At 37.7% G+C, this 18,933-nt stretch overlaps 1 protein-coding gene across 1 annotated transcript in view; it reads right to left on the bottom strand.

Annotated features, from left to right (window-relative positions):
* LOC111052553 (trifunctional purine biosynthetic protein adenosine-3) overlaps positions 1 to 18,933 on the bottom strand; it is an 88,970-nt gene that overhangs the window by 4,367 nt on the left and 65,670 nt on the right. Inside the window, exons 14-16 of the mRNA XM_039441212.1 lie at positions 6,524 to 6,670; positions 3,392 to 3,531; positions 1,145 to 1,258 (exon numbers count right to left, since the gene is read on the bottom strand). Coding sequence (XP_039297146.1) covers positions 1,145 to 1,258; positions 3,392 to 3,531; positions 6,524 to 6,670 — 401 coding nt within the window. The remainder of the gene's footprint in view (positions 1 to 1,144; positions 1,259 to 3,391; positions 3,532 to 6,523; positions 6,671 to 18,933) is intronic.

Genomic DNA, 18,933 nt, shown 5'->3' with positions numbered 1-18,933 from the left:
CTAGGACTATCGGCTTCAGTTAACACTCACATTTGCAACATAGACACCCTATACACTGTCTATTATTAGTGTGTTGTTGGGAGTGTAAGAATGTAAGAAGGGCACAGTATGAGAGACTACCAGCGTCACATATCTTCACCAAAAACAACTACTAGGACTATCGGCTTCAGTTAACACTCACATTTGCAACATAGACACCCTATACACTGTCTATTATTAGTGTGTTGTTGGGAGTGTAAGAAGGGCACAGTATGAGAGACTACCAGCGTCACATAGCTTCACCAAAAACAACTACTAGGACTATCGCTTCAGTTAACACTCACATTTGCAACATAGACACCCTATACACTGTCTATTATTAGTGTGTTGTTGGGAGTGTAAGAATGTAGAAGGGCACAGTATGAGAGACTACCAGCGTCACATAGCTTCACCAAAAACAACTACTAGGACTATCGGCTTCAGTTAACACTCACATTTGCAACATAGACACCTATACACTGTCTATTATTAGTGTGTTGTTGGGAGTGTAAGAGTGTAAGAAGGGCACAGTATGAGAGACTACCAGCGTCACATAGCTTCACCAAAAACAACTACTAGGACTATCGGCTTCAGTTAACACTCACATTTGCAACATAGACACCCTATACACTGTCTATTATTAGTGTGTTGTTGGGAGTGTAAGAGTGTAAGAAGGGCACAGTATGAGAGACTACCAGCGTCACATAGCTTCACCAAAAACAACTACTAGACTATCGGCTTCAGTTAACACTCACATTTGCAACATAGACACCCTATACACTGTCTATTATTAGTGTGTTGTTGGAGTGTAAGAGTGTAAGAAGGGCACAGTATGAGAGACTACCAGCGTCACATAGCTTCACCAAAAACAACTACTAGGACTATCGGCTTCAGTTAACACTCACATTTGTAACATAACGGTCCTTTACCATGGCATATCACCACAAATGATACAGTATCAACACAATATGATACAGTATCAACATAATATGATAAGGTATCATCCCAACTTGATACACCAGTGTAGACCAGTGTAGACTGGCACGTATCCTACATCAGTCGGCACTACCTATGGTAGTGTAGATAGCTAAAATTTAAAAAATCTTAGTTTATTTTAGCTTCTTACCTTGCTAGGAATATTAGCTTGTTTAGCTCGTTCCAGCCCCATAACGTTATCCTTGTTAGAAATCACCAGAACTATCTCCGCAACCGTGCTGCCTTTAGTGGCGTCGATCAGAGCCTGCAATCAGTGTACAACACAATTTAAAGAGAGCACGAAATTGAGTAATTAAAAAGTTATGCACAGGATACTATCATAGAGAAAAGATAGCATAATAAGATATCCTATGGTATAGGTCGTTTATGTTGCAAATTTCTTCTCCGATTACTGTCGACTACTGTCTATTATTAGTGTGTTGTTGGGAGTGTAAGAGTGTAAGAAGGGCACAGTATGAGAGACTACCAGCGTCACAAAGCTTCACCAAAAACAACTACTAGGAATATCGGTTTCAGTTAACACTCACATTTGCAACATAAACGCCCTAATTAATCTATCTATCATCCAATAAAGGAAACCTAATATAATATAGAACATACGAGAACCAATCAGAGAAGCCTTATTCTCAAAAAAGACCTAATCTGATTGGTTATCACGGAATTAATCTATGATATAATAAATGAAAGAACTGGCTTATACAGGTAGGGGATAGGAAATTCACGAATGACGAATCATCACGTCTCAACTACTCAACTCATTAACTTGACATTTTGCATATAGATTCTTAATTAACCGAGGATGGTTGTAGGCCTATTTTAAAGTCTTCAAGAATTCAGTAGGTCAAGTTTTCAGTTTGTCAAGTTTTTAATTAGACCCTTGAAGAGCACAGGTTACCTGTTATTAGTACAATAATAAATTAATGCATAAAAATACGGTAATAGATTAGTGGTATAACATTTATTAGGGCGATAAATATTGATAAAATAAATTGAAACTCACTTGTAAATTAGACCCGTTTCCTGATATGAGAACAGCCAGTCTTTTTTTCGACATCAATTTGGTGATAACAGGTTTTATATAAGGGAGCATCAGAGGCTCCATGACTTGCCCATAGTTCAATACTTTCACTTGAGGTTCATCTAAAAAAAAAAAAAACAAGTTCAAAAAATGAAAACGAATTAAATTAAATGATAAATAAATTTCAATAGAACCATAGAGAAAATATATCATAAGAAGATATCCCATGGTAAAGGACCCGTTATGTTGCAAATTTCTTCTCCGATTACTGTCTATTAATAGTGTGTTGTTGGGAGTGCAAGGCTCAACTCACACTTAAGCGACTCAGGTGGAGAAGAGACTGGACTCTAGTGGAGAGCATGTGTTTTGAAATGGTGACACTCAGACCAGTCGATTCTAGTCTCCGCGACGTCACCATTTCAAAACACATGCTCTCCACTAGAGTCCAGTCTCTTCTCTACCTGAGTCGCGTAAGTGTGAGTTGAGCCTAAGAGTGTAAGAAGGGCACAGTATGAGAGACTACCAGCGTCACATAGCTTCACCAAAAACAACTACTAGGACTATCGGCTTCAGTTAACACTCACATTTGCAACATAGACACCCTATACACTGTCTATTATTAGTGTGTTGTTGGGAGTGTAAGAGTGTAAGAAGTGCACAGTATGAGAGACTACCAGCGTCACATAGCATTACCAAAAACAACTACTAGGACTATCGGCTTCAGTTAACACTCACATTTGCAACATAGACACCCTATACACTGTCTATTATTAGTGTGTTGTTGGGAGTGTAAGAGTGTAAGAAGGGCACAGTATGAGAGACTACCAGCGTCACATAGCTTCACCAAAAACAACTACTAGGACTATCGGCTTCAGTTAACACTCACATTTGCAACATAAACGCCCTAATTAATTTATCTATCATACAAGAAAGGAAACCTAATATAATATAGAACATACGAGAACCAATCAGAGAAGCCTTATTCTCAAAAAAGACCTAATCTGATTGGTTATCACGGAATTAATCTATGATATAATAAATGAAAGAACTGGCTTATACAGGTAGGGGATAGGAAATTCACGAATGACGAATCATCACGTCTCAACTACTCAACTCATTAACTTGACATTTTGCATATAGATTCTTAATTAACCGAGGATGGTTGTAGGCCTATTTTAAAGTCTTCAAGAATTCAGTAGGTCAAGTTTTCAGTTTGTCAAGTTTTTAATTAGACCCTTGAAGAGCACAGGTTACCTGTTATTAGTACAATAATAAATTAATGCATAAAAATACGGTAATAGATTAGTGGTATAACATTTATTAGGGCGATAAATATTGATAAAATAAATTGAAACTCACTTGTAAATTAGACCCGTTTCCTGATATGAGAACAGCCAGTCTTTTTTTCGACATCAATTTGGTGATAACAGGTTTTATATAAGGGAGCATCAGAGGCTCCATGACTTGCCCATAGTTCAATACTTTCACTTGAGGTTCATCTAAAAAAAAAAAAAAACAAGTTCAAAAAATGAAAACGAATTAAATTTAAATGATAAATAAATTTCAATAGAACCATAGAGAAAATATATCATAAGAAGATATCCCATGGTAAAGGACCCGTTATGTTGCAAATTTCTTCTCCGATTACTGTCTATTAATAGTGTGTTGTTGGGAGTGCAAGGCTCAACTCACACTTAAGCGACTCAGGTGGAGAAGAGACTGGACTCTAGTGGAGAGCATGTGTTTTGAAATGGTGACACTCAGACCAGTCGATTCTAGTCTCCGCGACGTCACCATTTCAAAACACATGCTCTCCACTAGAGTCCAGTCTCTTCTCTACCTGAGTCGCGTAAGTGTGAGTTGAGCCTAAGAGTGTAAGAAGGGCACAGTATGAGAGACTACCAGCGTCACATAGCTTCACCAAAAACAACTACTAGGACTATCGGCTTCAGTTAACACTCACATTTGCAACATAGACACCCTATACACTGTCTATTATTAGTGTGTTGTTGGGAGTGTAATAGTGTAAGAAGTGCACAGTATGAGAGACTACCAGCGTCACATAGCTTCACCAAAAACAACTACTAGGACTATCGGCTTCAGTTAACACTCACATTTGCAACATAGACACCCTATACACTGTCTATTATTAGTGTGTTGTTGGGAGTGTAAGAGTGTAAGAAGGGCACAGTATGAGAGACTACCAGCGTCACATAGCTTCACCAAAAACAACTACTAGGACTATCGGCTTCAGTTAACACTCACATTTGCAACATAAACGCCCTATACCATGGAGTATCTCCTTGAGCTATATTTTCTCTATGGTTATGTATATAGTAATAATTTTATGGTCATGTATAATCTACGTTAAACGCTACACCATGATTAACTTATTTGCCATTATAAACGCAATCAAATGTGTTTCATTACAGGTTTAAACTATCAGCTGATTTTTCTTCATTTAAACTGAGTTGGTGCATATCACGGTATTATAAAAGAAGGTACATATCATCTAAATAACTTGGTGCATATGGCTTAATGCCTAGTTTACACATTGCCAATTGGCAAGACAATTTTCAGAAGACAACTGACTTGTATGAAATCACTGTCTTCGACTGAACACATCAGGCCAATTGCCACCTTGCGAATTGCCCTGAAATTCAACTGTCTCCCGGGAGTGAACTATGGACAGTCAATTGAGCCCAGCGAGCCCCCCACCACTCGGAATCTCAGTTGTCGCGACAATTGGCGCCGTGTGAACGGTGTAGGCCAGTAGCGCTGTCTTGTTTTTGCCAGTTCAGTCAAAACATAGGTTATGTGAAGTTGTGTTCTGATCTGGCACTCTTTTCCATTTTCCCATAAAATCTTCGTATTCAACAAATTTATAACAGAATGACTCCTAAGGTGGGCCGTCCACTGGAACCGATTTCGTCCGAACTAGCATCGGCCGAAAACTACCGAACGATCCCCCAACAAAGAAAGCTATAGATGCTCGTCCATTGCAACAGGTTCATACGTCCGTGCACGGCCGATCAAGTTTTCGATCCGAATTGAATGGGATTTTCCGGCTCTATCCGGCCGAACTAACCAGTCGAGATGAGACAACAAAGTTTTCCTAACCTAAAATTGTTTCACAGTCTGGTTGGTTTTGGTTTTTGAAGTTGTTCTGTTTTATAAAGTAGTAACTAAGGACAATAAAAAGTTGATAAGTTTGGTTCAAGAGCATGTTCAATTGTGGGATATGCGAGACAAAAGATATCATCGTCGTGATGTTCAAAGGAATCTGAGGACAAAGATTGCTGAACAAATAAGATCTGAAGGTAAGATTATTGTAATGAATAACTGATTTAGTGGATATTTGTTTATTCAATTTTTAAAATCTCAATATAATCATTGTTTATGAAAAATTTTGGTGGCTACGATAGCCAATTCAATAATTGGCAACCAGCCAAATACTGAACTAGACTGACAAAAACGGTTCCAATGGACGACCGTGTTCTGCCGAATTAATGGCCGGCAGATTCGTCTGATCCAACGGCTGAGCGGATCGGTTGAATACGGTTCCAGTGGTCGGTCAGCCTAAGTGGAGTGATGATTTAAATTCTATAGAATTGTATAGAGATGTAGTGTGAATGTTGATGTTGTGGAACTTTTCCATAATTGAATAGACTTAGAACGTTGTCAAAAATCCACTTTAATTAAATAAAACTTAATATTTTACAGGAGCATGCTTTCGTGTGTACTCACACATCATCAGCTGTAAGTTACAGTAAAGTTAACAGTAAAGTGTTGAAGTTTACAGTAAACGAACTATGTTGTTCTGTAACTGTAGTTTACAGTAAACTTTACTGTAACTTACAGCTGATGATGTGTGAGCACACATGAAAGCATGCTCTTGTAAAATATTAGTTTTTATTTAATTAAAGTGAGACAACATCATCCTAACCTCAAAACAATAGACAAACCTCAAACAATTAACCTCAATAGACAACGTTCTAAGTCTATTCAATTATTGTATAGAGATGAAAGATGTTTATGGGACCAGAGGGAGGAATATTGTACAAAGACAAAAATGCTCGGTAAACAGCAGTTGCTACCATTTCCAAATCCATGAATGATTAGTCATTAAAACATTAGTTTCAGTTCATGACGGGAAACAACAGACGACGATCGTTCGGCCATGTTTAGCTGTCAACTGCCGTGCCAATAAGTAGCCGCATATATATCTTCTCGTTCAACTGGCGAACAAGAGTCATCTTATGCCAGTGTTTTTTTCACTCACCGTCTATTATTATTACATTTTACTTGGATTGTATTGTTATGTTGAACTTTATTTGATTAATGAATAAATTTGAAAATTTGAAATTTGAACTGGCCTGGCCTCCGACAATACGCAACCATTTGATGACAATTGTCCAAATACAACTGTCTCGCCAATTTGCGATGTGTATACTGGGCTTAAGTGGAGAGAGAAATACAAAAATATCTCACCTTTTCTGTCTCTTTTGTGAACAGTTCCTATAACAGTTGATCCAGGGATCAGATCCAGAATTTTTTGCTTGTTTTCAGGAGAGCAGATGACCACCATTCCAATACCACAGTTGAACGTTCTGAGCATCTGAGGCTCACTGATTCTACCTGCAATTAATTATTTATTTTATTGCCATTTTCACACAATATACATGATAAGATATCTTCTATTGCCAATAAACATATACAATGCAGTAGGCAGAAGTCACAATACAATAGAAGTAACAAAGTCATAACACTGGCGAAAGTAACAACAAAAGTTACCAAGTGACAATACAATCAACCGAATACAGTCGTACAAAAAAGAAACACACAAAACTGACTAAAGCTGCGTCTACACCAAAGTTATTAAACACTAACACACTTAATCTACTTTCGCAGATGGCGCCTCCAACCGAATGCCAGTAAAACCGAGGTTGCTTGCTTTCATCTCAGTAACAAAGATGCAAACAGGGAGCTCCGTATCCAATTTGAAGACAAGTGGCCCACTCATTGCAAAACACCTAGATACCTTGGCGTAGTACTTGACAGGACACTTTCTTATAAGGAGCATCTTACAAAATTGGCGGAGAAGCTGAAATCCTGAAACAATATCATCCAAAAGCTCTGTGGAACTTCTTGGGGAGCTTCAGCTTCTACATTACGCTCTTCAGCCCTGGGTCTTGTGTTCTCAACTGCTGAGTTTTTGTGCACCCGTGTGGCTGAATAGCTCACATGTGCGCAGGGTTGATGCTCAGTTGAATAATTCAATGAGGTTGGTTGCTGGAGTCATAAAATCGACACCATTAGAATGGCTCCCGGTGCTGAGTCACATTCCACCCCCCAACCTCCGACGCATGAATGCGCTAACAAGAGAGTTCAATAAGATCCTGCAAAATCAAAACTTGCCAATACATGGGGATATAGAACATGCCAATCAAATCCGCCTGGCGTCTCGAAAGCCTCCCACCAGAACGGCATTACATGCTCTGGATGGTGAGTTCAGTTTAACAGACGCCTGGAAACAGGAATGGCATGCAAGGCAAATCGATCTTACCCCATGTATCACCGAAAAGCCACCAGGTTTTGATTTGCCACGCAAACTATGGACAGCTCTAAACAGGATCCGAACTCAGCATGGAAGATGTGCCTATGCGTTGCACAAGTGGGGAAAGGCTCCAACACCTTTTTGTGAGTGTGGCGCTGTGCAAACCATAAGACACATTGTAGAAGAGTGCACAAGAACAGCTTATGAGGGCAGGCTGGATGACTTCCTGGTAGCTACACCAGATGCAGTGCCATATTTAAATCGACTAGATATATGTTTATAACTTTAATTTTTTTTTTTTTTTAATTTGTGTTCCACCTTTTTTCAACTTGTGACTAAGATGACTTCATTGTTTATATGTTTGACTTATGTTAGATAACATAAAGATTTGTGTCGTAGGGCCATACGCTAAATAAATAAACCAAAGTTATTAACAAAATGTTAATAACTTAACCCTTATAGATTCTATTAGATTGAACGGAACTTGACAAACACATATGTTCATCATGTGTATGATAAGTTATGTTCAATCTAATAGAATCTATAAGGATTAAGTTATTGACATTTTGTTAATAACTTTGGTGTAAACGCAGCTTCAAACACTCAATACTGTACCACAAGTGTAACATTGTCACATTCTTCATTAACAGGTACATCATCAAAATGATAGGGAGAGAAAAAACTAAGGTAACCTTGTGCTATTCCTCTCCCAAATTTAGATAAGGTTACACATAGTCCCAAACAGATTAAGTCTTGTAGTTGTTCACTTCACAACATTTCCAGTCCATAGTTATTTTTGCATTGTTGAATAATTGATATATAATATAATACAATTTAATATCAACTTTATAGATGAAAGTGAAAATTGAAAATTATTTAAACACAAGAAAAATCACGATAAATATGAATTTTGAGTGGGAGAATAAAATAACCATCGAAGAATAATAATCGCTACGAACAGTAATCTTCTACTATAGAAGGCGGTGGTAACAGAGACTTGGCAACTCTGTGGTTCTATCATTTCCACTCACTATAACGCAATTATCACTACGTATATTCATTCAATATCCATGATTTTAGGTGACTTCCTAAGCACTGACCTGTAGCACAGAGCCAAGGGAAGACAGCAGGCATAGTCCACGCGGTGGCATCTATTTCAACCCTTACACTGTTGTTGAGAATTCGGGGGATGTTTTCAGTCAGGCCACCCCCTGTAAATAAATAGATAAATGAATGAATGAATGAATGAATGATATCGCCAGGAAACAAGACAAGTCATAAACAAACAGTATACAGTATACAGTGTAACAGTATAAACATAAACATAAATAGTGAAGTTGTGTTTATTATCTGGCTCAAAAATTTGCAAAATTACTCAAACATTTCCAATTTGTAGAGATTTGAATGAAATATTTTTGTTTTTAATCAGTTTTCAAAAATAAAAATTCAAAATTTTTAGTCTAGTCATTAATTTTGAAGTGGAAATTGGACTTTTTGAAGTGAAAGTGATATCTTAACCTTATTCTTTTTTGAAACTTTTATTTGTAAAAATTTGGGAGAAGACAGTTTTGGGCTATGCCTGTTGTCTTCTCCCAATCATAGTATATTTATTATAATAATGATTTGTAATTGTCAATGACATAAATAAATGAGTAGATGAATAAACATACAAGCTGATTTTTTAGTCCTGTTACCGGTACCAAAATTTTGATTTAATTTAGAAAAAGATAATGCAATTGTAAAAATAGTAGAGTAGATTCGTATGGCTTTTGTTGGTGGAGAGTCCCTTGCGGGAAGGTCCCACCTCGCCTGAATATATAATTTAAGCCGTGAATGGGCCTGCCTTACGACTGTCATACTTCAGCCGGGACCGGCTTTTGTGCAACCGGAAAATAGAGTAAAAATGTCATAAATACCTGTGATATGAGCGAGAGCTTTGGTGAGGTTCTGCTTTAGAATCGGCAGGATTGGTTTCACATACATCTTGGTTGGGGTCAGCAGTTCTTCACCTGTTATCACAGACAGAGAATATTGACTTCAGATACTTACTTGGTGAGATATAGTGTTATTTATCTATACTATAATAAAGGAAAGAACTGGCTTATAGTTGTAGGGGATAGGAAATTCACGAATGACGCATCATCACGTCTCAACTACTCAACTCATTAACTTCACATTTTGCATAGAGATTCTCAATCTACCGAGGATGGTTATAGGCCTATTTCAAATTCTTCAAGATTTCAGTTTGTCAAGCTTTAAAATAAACCCTTGCGGAGCACGGGTTACCTGCTAGTCCATAATGAGACACTAGAATATTATCTAAAAAATATCACGAGTTTATTAGAAAGTTACAAACTAATATTGAAAATAAATAAAGTAGAAAAAATAAAATATTGGTTGAAAGGAGACACAACGTAGAGCTTGTCAGGAAATAATAAAAAAATCAAGTAAGTTACCCTCTATTTGAAACTTTTAAATTAAAATGGCATTAATAAAATATTTTTGAAACATGTCTTTGAATAAAAGTTTTCAAATGGTACTTAGATCTTAATTATGAAAATTCAGTTTGAAATTATTGAAAAATATAATTTTTTGCTTAATGACATATAATTGATGATTTTAAACGAGAATGAACAGTTAATATTACATCAATAAACCTGTATCAGCTACCGTTTATAGAAGGCATTGACAAGGCAGAGGATCGGCAACGTTGATCTCCTATCTTTCTCCACTGCCATTATAACGTGGACCTCACTATACTAGTAGCTCTGTGAACAGTAGACCTCGCGTTCAGTAAGTTACATTGACCTGTTGTTATGTTTTCTCAAAAACTAATAAATTATTTATCAATTTAAAATGTCTAGAAAAAATCCTAAATAAACATAGAGCTTTCTGTCCTATCGTACCGTGACGTGTCGTCCCGGAATGTGAGTGTGAGCGCTGTTATCAGGTCTGGCAGCAACTGTCTATAACGTTGATGGAAACATACATTTTCAAGTGGTTCGATGTTTTTGAACGGGTAGTATTATAGTCCACTAGACAGCTGATTTATGATGAATAATTCTATAGTCTGATTTTTACTCTAATATTGGGGTATGAAGAAGGCTCCTTTTTCCTTTCATATTATCCTTGAAATGCAAAATTTCCAAAAACCTTGTATATACGTCGACGCGCAATTTAAAAAGGAACATACCTGTCAAATTTCATGAAATTCTATTACCGCGTTTCGCCGTAAATGTGCAACATTATAAACATTTAAACATTCAAACATTTAAACATTAAGAGAAATGCTAAACCGTCGACTTGAATCTTAGACCTCACTTCGCTCGGTCAATTATTGTTCCGGAACATATGAACATTTAAACATTAAGAGAAATGCCAAACGGTCGATTTGAATCTTAGACCTACCTCACTTCGCTCGGTTAATCAAGTTAATTGACCGAAAGAAGTGAGTTGCATTGATTACAATTATATTGTAATTTGGATGGGGGAATTAGCTGACCCAGAGTGTTGCCTTGGCTGGAGAACGGGGCAGGATCATTGTAGTCCAACCCCGACATCTGAACCACTTTGCGGACCAAGCTGTATCCGTTGCTATGGCAACCGCGCGAAGTGAGTCCTATGATGACGTCACCAGCTGCTATGGTGTGGGTGAGAGGCAGGAGGGAGGGTCTTTCAACGGCCCCCACCACAAAGCCGGCCAGGTCGAAATCGCCGGCTGCATACATACCGGGCATTTCTGCTGTTTCGCCGCCTGCAAAGTGAGGTTAGGTTGGATTAGATTCAAAATCAGCTACCATCTATAGAAAGCATTGACAAGATTTGATTGATTTGATTTAGTACTTTTATTTATGTAGATTACAATATATACTGGCTTATACACTTATATACAATAGCTTACAATACAGCAAAATTATAGATGAATTTACATAATATAGACTGAGAAAATAATTATTGAACTGTATATGATATGAAAAAGCAATTTGTAATATAATAACTATAGATAATAATCATATTGTTATGCATCTACATAAATTGGCGGAGCTTTGGACATATCAATGTCCATTCTTCGGAAAGAATATTAAAAATATCCTCCCCACTAACTCTCTACCAAATTATCTCTATCAAGACAGAGGTTCGGCAACGTTTCTCTTCTATCTCTTTCTCCACTGCCATTATAACGTGGACCTCACTATAGAAGAGATAGCATAAGATGACATGCCATTGTAGAGGACCGTTATGTTGCAAATGTGACTGTTAACTGAATCCGACAGTCCTAGTAGTTATTTTTGGTGAAGCTAAAATATGATACACAATATGATACAGTATCACCAAACAGACGCCGTCAGTGCCCGAGACAAGCAGGGGATCTTAGTAGCCGGCCAGGACACAATTTGATACAGACATCATGGCATATCACCACAAATGATACAGTATCAACACAAAATGATACAGTATCCTCTCAACTTGATACACAACACCATAATCTGACACAATACTAACCTTGAGCTTGGTTCCGACGCCGTCAGTGCCCGACACAGGGGATCTTAGTAGCCGGCCAGGACACAATTTGATACAGACTTCATGGCATATCACCACAAATGATACAATATCAACACAATATGATACAGTATCATATCAACTTGATACACAACACCATAATTTGATACAAAACGTCCAAACTTTGAATGAATTCTGTTTGAATGACTGTTTACAAATGACGCATCATCACGTCTCAACTACTCAACTGATTAACTTGACATTTTGCACATAGATTCTAAATTCACCGAGTATGGTCACAGGTTCTATTTTAAATGTTTCAAGATTACAGTACGTCAGTTTTTAATTAAACCATTGTTAGTTGCGAGTGAATATTGAAATTGAAAGCCTTTTGTTCAACTGGGCCTAAAAGTGTTTGAATTAAATTAACTTGAAAAATTAGTCAAATTGAATTAACTAAGAAGGGCACAGTATGAGAGACTACCAGCTTCACATAGCTTCACCAAAAATAACTACTAGGACTATCGGCTTCAGTTAACACTCACATTTTTTGCAACATATAAACATATAAATTTTAAACATAAAAGAAGATATTCCATGGTGAAGGACCCGTTATGTTCCAAATTTCATCAACCAATGAAACAGAACTTTACTCGAAAACCAAGCAATAGGATAACTGTCCCGTTTGCGTTTCTATAAAACATTTTTCTCCATGTAAGCCTTAATTACTGTATTACCTAAGAAGCTTCATTTAGACATTGTTGATTTGATAAATAACGGTCCTTTACCATGGCATATCACCATAAATGATACAGAACCAACACAATATGATACATTAGCATCTCAACTTGATACACAACACCATAATTTGATACAAAACGTTTTATGAGGTGTTGATATATGACCAATGAGAGCACATCCAGCCTGGAGACACCCTTCAGCTATACCAGCAATGACATCGGCCGCTTGCTCGACACTGAGTTGGCCAGTTGCATAGTAATCGAGAAAGAAGAGAGGTTCGGCCCCGTGTGTGAGTATATCATTGGCACACATTGCAACCAGGTCTATGCCGATCGTCGAAGTCAGACCTGTTGCTTGGGCTATCTGTAATCGAAAAAACCATGATATAATCAGTGGCGGCTCGTCCTATGTATTCAATGGTTCATTGAACCCCCAGAATTGAATCAACTTCCTATACAATGATGAATTTGCAACTCAAATAATTATATTTTTATTTTATACTCTTGAAATTACATCACAACATTTCACATCTACGTAAACTTAACGTCGGTGCCTGAGCCTGAGAGCCCAGAGTGGCTTGCTTGAAACAGCACCGAATGGCATGACGAGGCGGGTGGTGCTGGAAAGCAGTGTTCATTCCCCGATGTGAATCCAGAAACGTGGCTGGGTGAGGTAGTGGAACGGAGAAGGAGAATCGGTTTGCTAGCACGGATTTGGTTCACAATCCTGTCTGAACCACGTTTCCACGAGTTCATCCGAGAGTAGCCGAACCTAGCCGAGGCAAGTGAAGCATTCGGTAAACCTCGGAATGAATCGTGAGTATTCGGGATAGGCCCTACAGATACAGTGCCATCTTGAACTTGCTTATAACCAATTAATTCAAATTTGTTGGCACTAAACAGTAAAAAAGCGGTAATCAAGAAGTAGCCTAAGTGTGACAGTTTTGAGGTATACGGTATGGTTTCGGGTATACACTGTATACAGTTGGTGATAGATATCACTGCATGTTTCGTTATATGAATTTGTTTGCGTGTAGAGAATATAGTAATTTCTAGTGTGTCCATTTTCTTTTAGTGAGAGTGTGAATATAATTTATTGTGTTACAGTAAGAGCATTTTGATGAAGAAATATGAATAAGGTTCAGTATTTGTTCAATACAAACAATATTAATATTGAGGATAAGTGTAAAATAAATTATAATGGTTGACCAATTCCCGAAGTAAAAATCAAACAAGAAAAATATGAACAGGAATAAAATTTATATTTGTAGAAAATATGGTCAATCTTTGGGGTGCGATTCCTTGAAATTATTATTGATCACATTCACACTTGATTATGCTCAATACTCTATATCCTCTTGACCTTTCTCCCCTATAGATCATGATGTTGAACCCCCAAGCTAGAAGATCACGAGCCGCTACTGGATATAATTTGTTTACTTTATTATGGTGATACCATAGAGAAAAGATAGCATAAGAAGATATTCCATGGTGAAGGACCCGTTATGTTCCAAATTTCTTCTCCGATTACTGTCGACAACTGTCTATTATTAGTGTGTTGTGTGGAGTGTGAGAGTGTAAGAAGGGCACAGTATGAGAGACTACCAGCGTCACATAGCTTCACCAAAAACAACTACTAGGACTATCGGCTTCAGTTAACAGTCACATTTGCAAAATAACGGTCCTTTACCATGGCTTATCATCACACAATTATACAGTATCACCACAATATGAAACCGTATCACCACAATAAGATAAGTAACATCTCAACTTAATACACAACACTAATTTGATATGCTTTACTGTATCACAGAACAGTTCTTTTTGAAAAAAAATTCTACATGATACAGAATCCTCTAAACCTGATACACAACACCATAATCTGACACAATACTAACCTTGAGCTTGGTTCCGACGCCGTCAGTGCCCGAGACAAGCAGGGGATCCTTGTAGCCGGCCAGTTTGGTGCGAACAGCCCGCCAAACCCGCAATCCCCCCGCACACCCCCGTCCTGGGGTGGACTTGGCGCACGACTTGATGGATTCGATGAGAGTGTCAGCCGCGTCGATCGACACTCCGCTCTGTTCGTAGGTTAACTCGCCTTGCGACAAGATGTCCCTGCAAACATTGCAACAAAAATGTATAAATCATTAGATTAATTGAATTATATTTATCTAGTCTAGAAAGTAGTAGCATAGGAAAAATATAGCACAAGAAGATATCCCATGGTAAAGGACGTTTATGTTGCAAATGTGAGTGTTAACTGAAGCCGATAGTCCTAGTAGTTGTTTGGTGGAGCTATGTGACGCTGGTAGTCTCTCATACTGTGCCTTCTTACACTCTTACACTCCCAACACACACTAATAATAGACAGTGTATAGGGTGTCTATGTTGCAAATGTGAGTGTTAACTGAAGCCGATAGTCCTAGTAGTTGTTTTTGGTGAAGCTATGTGACGCTGGTAGTCTCTCATACTGTGCCCTTCTTACACTCTTACACTCCCAACAACACACTAATAATAGACAGTGTATAGGGTGTCTATGTTGCAAATGTGAGTGTTAACTGAAGCCGATAGTCTAGTAGTTGTTTTTGGTGAAGCTATGTGACGCGGTAGTCTCTCATACTGTGCCCTTCTTACACTCTTACACTCCCAACAACACACTAATAATAGACAGTGTATAGGGTGTCTATGTTGCAAATGTGAGTGTTAACTGAAGCCGATAGTCCTAGTAGTGTTTTTGGTGAAGCTATGTGACGCTGGTATTCTCTCATACTGTGCCCTTCTTACACTCTTACACTCCCAACACACACTAATAATAGACAGTGTCTATGTTGCAAATGTGAGTGTTAACGGAAGCCGATAGTCCTAGTAGTTGTTTTTAGTGAAGCTATTGGACGCTGGTAGTCTCCTACTGTGCCCTTCTTACACTCCCAACAACACACTAATAATAGGACAGTGTATAGGGTGTCTATGTTGCAAATAGACGTTAACTGAAGCCGATAGTCCTAGTAGATGTTTTGTTTGAAGCTATGTGACGCGGTAGGCTCTATACTGTGCCCTTCTTACACTCTTACACTCCCAACAACACTAATAATAGACAGTGTATAGGGTGTCTATGTTGCAAATGTGAGTGTTAACTGAAGCCGAAGTCCTAGTAGTGTTTTGGTGAAGCTATGTGACGCTGGTAGTCTCTCATACTGTGCCCTTCTTACACTCTTACACTCCCAACAACACACTAATAATAGACAGTTGTCGAGAGTAATCGGAGAAGGAATTTGCAACGAAACGACCTTTACCATGGGATATCTTCTTACGCTATCTTTTCTCTATGATAGTAGCATAGAGAAACAATAGCGCGTAAGTATATATCCCATGGTATAGGGCGTTTATGTCGCAACTTTTACTGTTATCTCAAGCTGATAGTCCACGTAGTTCTTTCCCGTGAAGCTTTATGACGCTGGTAGTCTCTCATATTGTGCCGTTCATACACTCTTACCGATCAAAACAGTAAAAATCGACAATAATCGACAGTAATCGGCTTGAGATAACAGTAAAAGTGGCGACATAAACGCCCTATACCATGGGATATCTACTTATGCCATTGTTTCTCTATGATACTAGTCTATACAACAGTTTTTTAATAAGGGTCTTAGAAGAACGAGTTAGATGCTGAGTTAAGAGACAAGTCACAAGTCTCACAAGGAATCTTCCTTTAGCTGGTATTTTTGCCTCACCACACGTACTCATAGGAGCATAATAATTATACTTACTGGTAGAAGGATGATTAAATCTTTACTATCCTATTATCTCTATTATTGACCGAGCGAAGTGAGGTCTAAGATCCAAGTCGACGGTTTGGCATTTCTCTTAATGTTTGAATGTTTATATGTTTTATGTTGCGCATTTACAGTGAAACTCGGTAATAGATTTTCATGAAATTTGGCAGGTATGTTCCTTTTTTAATTGCGCGTCGACGTATATACAAGGTTTTTTGGAAATTTTGCATTTCAAGGATAATATATAAGGAAAAAGGAGCCTCCTTCATACGCCAATATTAGAGTAAAAATCAGACTATAGAATTATTAATCATAAATCAGCTGACAAGTGATTACACAGATGTGTGGAGAAGCCAGTCTATTGCCGTATTTCAATAAGGTCCAAGTTTCAATCAGGTACTTGTGGATGAGAATACTGCGTGAGGTCTACTGTTCACAGAACTACTAGTTAATAACTATTATCCTTAATATTATGGATAAGGATATCATCTCGTGATTATTTCTAATTAAATAAATCAGTTCCTGAATTTTCATGTATGTACTTTAGTTTTAGTGCAGTAGCTTATATTTATTTTTCAATAATTGTATAATACATTTTCATTGTTGAGGTTAAACTTATTTTGTCAAGTGATTAGATTTTATACTTTGTTCAAAATCGATCTGGGAGCAGTGTGGAGGTGGAAGAGGATAGCGCTACCTGCTTTGTGGAATGATAAACAAGGATAGCAACACCAATTTCAATCAAATACTGTCATTATAACGTGGACATCACCATAGTTGTATATACTTTACCAATCACCTCATACAATGCTAAGAATTTAGATGCACATAGCGATAAATTAGGTGAATAATATTTGATACACGTTGCAAATAATTGATACACGTTGCAAATGATTTGATACAAAACTAACCTGCCATACCCTTATGACCGCGATCCTTCCTGTACTGAGCTCCAGGGAAGCGAATTTTGGCCAACCTGTATTGGCCTTGGCAGCTGCAGCACTCAGCTGATGGCCAATGCGACCACGGCAGAACTCCGCCCGCCATGGTCTAGATGACGTCATTTTCGGCCAATCGCGTGCCACAGTGGAAGACCAGTGTATTGTCCAGTGATTCACTTCGGATAGGCCTGCAATTGAAATTGAAATTTATTTAAAAAATAAAATTAGTTACAACATCTATAATAAAGTAAAGAACTGGCTTAGTAGTAGTATTGGTAAAAGCCGATTCTTTCCTTTATTATACTAGTAGTTCTGTGAACAGTAGATCTCACGCAGTATTCTCATCCCAAGTACCTGATTGAAACATAGACCTTATGGAAATACAGCAATAGACTGGCTTCTCCACACATCTGTGTATCACTTGTCATCTGATTTATGATGATATTGTATAGTCTGATTTTTACTCTTATATTGGCGTATGAAGGTGCTCCTTTTTCCTTTATATTATCCTTGGAATGCAAATTTCCAAAAACCTGTATATATGTCGACGCGCAATTAAAAAAGATATACCTGTCAATTTATGAATCTCTTACCCGCGTTCACCGTAAATGCGCACATATAACATAAAAACATTTAAACATTAAGAGAAATGCCAACCGTCAACTCGAATCTTAGACCTCACTTCGCTCGGCCACAAATTTTATAATTATTATTATGAATATATTTGTCTTTATCCTATTATTGTCTCTTGTAATCTTAGACTCACTTCGCTCGGCCAACAAATTTTTTATATTATTATTATGATATATTTGTCTTTATCTTATATTGTCTTATCTAAATGAGAACATCACTTTCATAAAATTAACCCCACATTCATTAAAAATGCATGTACAACGCACTCAAGTCGAGCTCGACCACATGTCGAGTCGACGCTCGACTCAGTCTCACATCTGACGTCGCGGAGACTAGAGTCGACTGGTCTGAGTGTCGCCATTTGGAAACACATGCTCTCCACTAGAGTCCAGTCTCTTCTCCACCTGAGTCGCCTAAGTGTGAGTTGAGCCTTTGAAGTAGGCCTATAACAATCCTCGGTTAATTAAGAATCTATATGCAAAATGTCAAGTTAATGAGTTGAGTAGTTGAGATGTGATGATGCGTCATTAGTTGATTTCCTATCCCCTACGTGTATAAGCCATTTCTTTCCTTTATTATGGTAGTTTAAATATTAGCCTTCAGGATTTGAAAATGAGCTTATACGGTAACTATCCTCGGTTAATTAAGAATCTATAGCAGAATTTCAAGTTAATGAGTTGAGTAGTTGAGACGTGATGATGCGTCATTCGTGAATTTCCTATCCCCTACGTGTATAAGTCACTCTTTCTTTATT

Source organism: Nilaparvata lugens, chromosome 14 (assembly GCF_014356525.2).
Source record: "Nilaparvata lugens isolate BPH chromosome 14, ASM1435652v1, whole genome shotgun sequence".
Lineage (NCBI taxonomy): Eukaryota > Metazoa > Arthropoda > Insecta > Hemiptera > Delphacidae > Nilaparvata > Nilaparvata lugens.
Note: the sequence above shows the minus strand (reverse complement) of the source record. Positions and strands in the feature narration are given on the sequence as shown.